Source organism: Alosa sapidissima, chromosome 24 (genome assembly GCF_018492685.1).
Source record: "Alosa sapidissima isolate fAloSap1 chromosome 24, fAloSap1.pri, whole genome shotgun sequence".
Lineage (NCBI taxonomy): Eukaryota > Metazoa > Chordata > Actinopteri > Clupeiformes > Clupeidae > Alosa > Alosa sapidissima.
In genome coordinates this window covers 10,546,044-10,549,830 of record NC_055980.1, presented here as the reverse complement: position 1 = coordinate 10,549,830, position 3,787 = coordinate 10,546,044, and the positions used below count along the sequence as shown (strand labels likewise).

At 42.3% G+C, this 3,787-nt stretch overlaps 1 protein-coding gene across 1 annotated transcript in view; it reads right to left on the bottom strand.

Moving 5' to 3' along the window:
- Positions 1–3,566, bottom strand: part of gfra1b (gdnf family receptor alpha 1b) — a 36,909-nt gene extending 33,343 nt beyond the window's left edge. Inside the window, exons 1-3 of the mRNA XM_042083670.1 lie at positions 2,383–3,566; positions 1,602–1,904; positions 766–855 (exon numbers count right to left, since the gene is read on the bottom strand). Of these exons, the coding sequence (XP_041939604.1) occupies positions 766–855; positions 1,602–1,904; positions 2,383–2,422 (433 nt within the window). The 5' untranslated portion in view covers positions 2,423–3,566. The remainder of the gene's footprint in view (positions 1–765; positions 856–1,601; positions 1,905–2,382) is intronic.
- Positions 3,567–3,787: the final 221 nt, after the last annotated feature.

The window sequence follows — 3,787 nt, the reverse complement described above, 5'->3', positions numbered from 1 at the left end:
CAGGTGGAGAGCAGTACTGAAGGGACAGGGCCTCGTTATTAATCCAACGCAGCCTCAGAAGACAAAGGTTTAGAGGGTCAAGTTCAGATGGAGGTCGGCGGTGCTCTGAGATCTGGTTGAGGATCTGATCATCACAGACACTGATTTTTTTCTCCCAACCTCACCAGAGAGAGTGGCAAGCTCAGGGCTGCTTTCAGGCACTTGCTTGATTGAATGTTGAACTCGCGGCACTCAAAGAAAAAGTATGAAAGTGTCACTTACTGTGTATAAATATCTCTGCTGTCTAGCCATAAAGCTAATTTGACTCTCACTCACTCGATCACTCACTTACTCAAATCTCCTTCTCTACCTCTCTCTCTCTCTCTCTCACACACACACACACACACACACACAAATACACACACATACACACACACACACTTACACCCTAGACGTATGCACACACGCAGCTGTTTGTGAACAAATGTACCTCTTCCAAACTACTGACTTCATTTCATGCGGATTAAAGAGCTTGGCTTTCCTTTACCCCGCTGTATAAACACGGAGAGCTAATTACAACAAATGGTCATGTAACCTAACATTGTGCTCCCAAGACATAGCTAACCATGCGGGCCGACATGTTCCTGATTCTCGGCTTACCCAGATAAAGGACACGGACGGGCCTGGGCAAAATAAATGGCCATATTAGAATGCTTAATGGTAACAAAGACCCAAATGCATCCTTCGGCCCCGCGCGGGCTGTTTGCGGTATCATTTGGCCCCTACCTGACACCATAGGAGCCAAGCGGAATATATCCGAGAGGCGGCTGCTCGATGGCTCGTACGGAGAGTCCTCAACGGAGAGCAAATCATTTCCTGGAGGAGCAGAGAGAGAGAGAGAGAGAAAGAGAGAGATGGATAGAAAGAGAGAGGGAAAAAAAAACAAAAGCACACAATAACAAACAACTCAATTAACATGCAGCAGCGGAGAGGCCCTCATCAGAACGAGTGGCTGTTTCGAATTAGATCCAGTTAGTGGGAATGGGAGCATGTTTTCTGACCAAAAAAAAAACAGCAGCTCATTTCTCCCTCATCTCCACCATAATCATTTTTTCCAGATCTGCTGCTTTGTCCTCTCAGTTGGAGTATGATGATGTCACAGGGACTCTTCACAATGTAATGAGCAAACATGCTCTAATAATGCTTAGGCAAAGCTATTGGTCTGCTAGGACTCGCTTTAATGTCCTTTCCATGCTTGATAATTTCTAAATAATTGTTTGGGGAACCATGTTACTCTGTAAATAGTTAGTACATATCCTGAGTTAGTGGTAATGTGCACTCAGCACATCTACAAAGTCAGTTTTAAGGGCTTATACATATTTGTCATAATAATCAGGTTGTGGCACACTACTTGCACACTGAGGTAACATTCTTAGCATCAGGCATAGCATTTTCTGTGAGATATATTTGCATTACGATATAGGCTTGAAAAAGTATCATGGTAGCCTACTTTTTTATTTTATATCCCTTGCTTAAGAGGTCCTCAGTGAACTTGTCCTAGACTGACCAAAATTAACAGTGGATTTGGAGTAGGCATTTGCTTTCTTGTAAGACAATAGTACCTTGTAAACTCGGATAGATACTCCAGTAAATACGCAGGCAGTTCTTTTCCTTCTTCATGCCCCGCTTGCACTTGCAATTGTACAGAGGGCTTTGTTTCATAGCGTCCATGGCGCTACGGCACTCGTCCTGCGCGTCGGCCCTGGCCAGCATGGTGTAGTTGTCCGTTAACTTCCCCGACACGCACTGTCTCATTGTGCGATACTTTGCGCTGCAGCCATACTCCCCCAAACACTGCCCGTTCGCCTCCACACAGTCCAGTCTGCCGCTGCGCATTCTGTCCGACTTGGTGGAGGATATTATATCTGCATAATAATAATAACAATAATAATTATTATAATAATAAATGTCAAGCAGTATATGACCCATACATTAAGTTGCTTCATATACTACCCATACCCATTTAATCAGAAATTCAGCTAATTTTAATCAATATGCACGTTAATAAGCAACTAGGCGTCCAAGGAAAGTCATCAGGTTTCACCTCCTCTTTACAACTCAAGGGAATACATTTATATTATTCAGTTATACAAAATAGCGTCCCATCAGGGTGGCAATATATGATCATCATGCTGTTCAAGATTTCGAACAGCGTGATGTTAAATTCCATCAGTCTAAAGACTCCATGAGAGCATATTTCAGGACGCTGCCCGTGAGCGTATAGTAGCTTATACACACGTTTTTGGGTTTTAAACCTAACAAAAGTCAACAATAATGATGAAAAGGGTAAATACTGAGAGATGGTAAATTGGTTATTGGAAAATAAGTTGGACGATAACTTACCCAGAACAGGCAACATGATGTATAAAGTTGCCAGAATCATTATCTCTGTCTTTTTAGATTCCTCAATAATATCCTATGTTGGTTTAAAGGTTATAAATCATTACAATTCCGATTTTCCTCGTAAATCTTGTGCGCTCCAAGTGCTCATCATTCAAAAGCAAATTATTGCTCATGCTGTAGATTACACATCCACACGGAATCCGGTGAACGGCACTTCTTGAAATGTTCTGTTTTTGGGTACACGCCCCACGTTTAAGAAATCCAAAATTACTTTGCTATTGAACAGCCAGGTAAACCTGCCAGCGAAGTAAACCTGAAAATGTATTTTGGTGGAAAAGCGCAAATAATTGTCCGTGGCTTTGGAACTCGGGTCCGCTGTCCTTTCTTCCCAATACGTGCTGGATTCGGCGACTCTCGTGGTTTCAAAGGCTTCAAAGAAGCTTTCTTCCTTTGTAATTAAAATATTTACTTCACATGCGGATATATCCCTTTCATACGAAATTGTTACATCGAAATGGTAACCAGGTCTGGTGCCGCCTGCAGCGTGGTTGTCCAAAGGGCACACAAGTCCGTGTGTCGGACCATGCGCGTACTCTGCGCAGAGTTTGGCTACGGTGACGCGCCTGTGCGAACAAGAATATTGAAGGTGGATTAGATGATCCCAGATTTATTGTTTTCTAGTTAAAACCATCAACTTAATCAGCTGTCAAAGAAACGGAAAGAGATTGAACAGTGGCTAATCATGCTCGGCGGGTCTAAAAAGTCCAACAGAGTGGGAAAACTCTCAAAAAGTACTGAATGCAGAAGTAGACACACAAAGGCGCAAGTTGTCCCTGTAATGCATAGGAAGATGTCTCCTGTCAACTCACGCACACAGAGCACACCTTCCACGAAATGCCCCAAGTCAACCGGATGCCCTGTGCATGTTAAATGACGTAAATAGTTACGCGCAAAACTAACACATTGCCCTGATGGGAAATCAACGTCTATTATTAGAGGGAAGTTGCTGTGCATAATTTACTGTGGAGATCATTTGGAATTCTGATTATTGTGTAAATGTTGTTTCCTTCATTATAAATAGTTGTGCGATCTATTGATGGGAGAATAACCAACAGCGTCGCCTAGCTGCCGAAGTCGTATATGACAGTCACAAGATATCTCTGATCCACTGGTGCAAACTGGACTGAATAAATATTGTTCACAAATACGAACGAGATGTAAACAAACAGTGCTGCAGCCTACATGTTCACAGTTTCAGAAAATCGTAAACCTAACGACAGAGCTGATAAAATAGGTATTTTCTACATCTCCTTGATGTGCTGAAAAAATCCTTATCCTTAAAGTCCTTATCTACTCATTGGTAGGCTATGTGTTTATTACAAATTAGATGCGATATCTCTTTTTG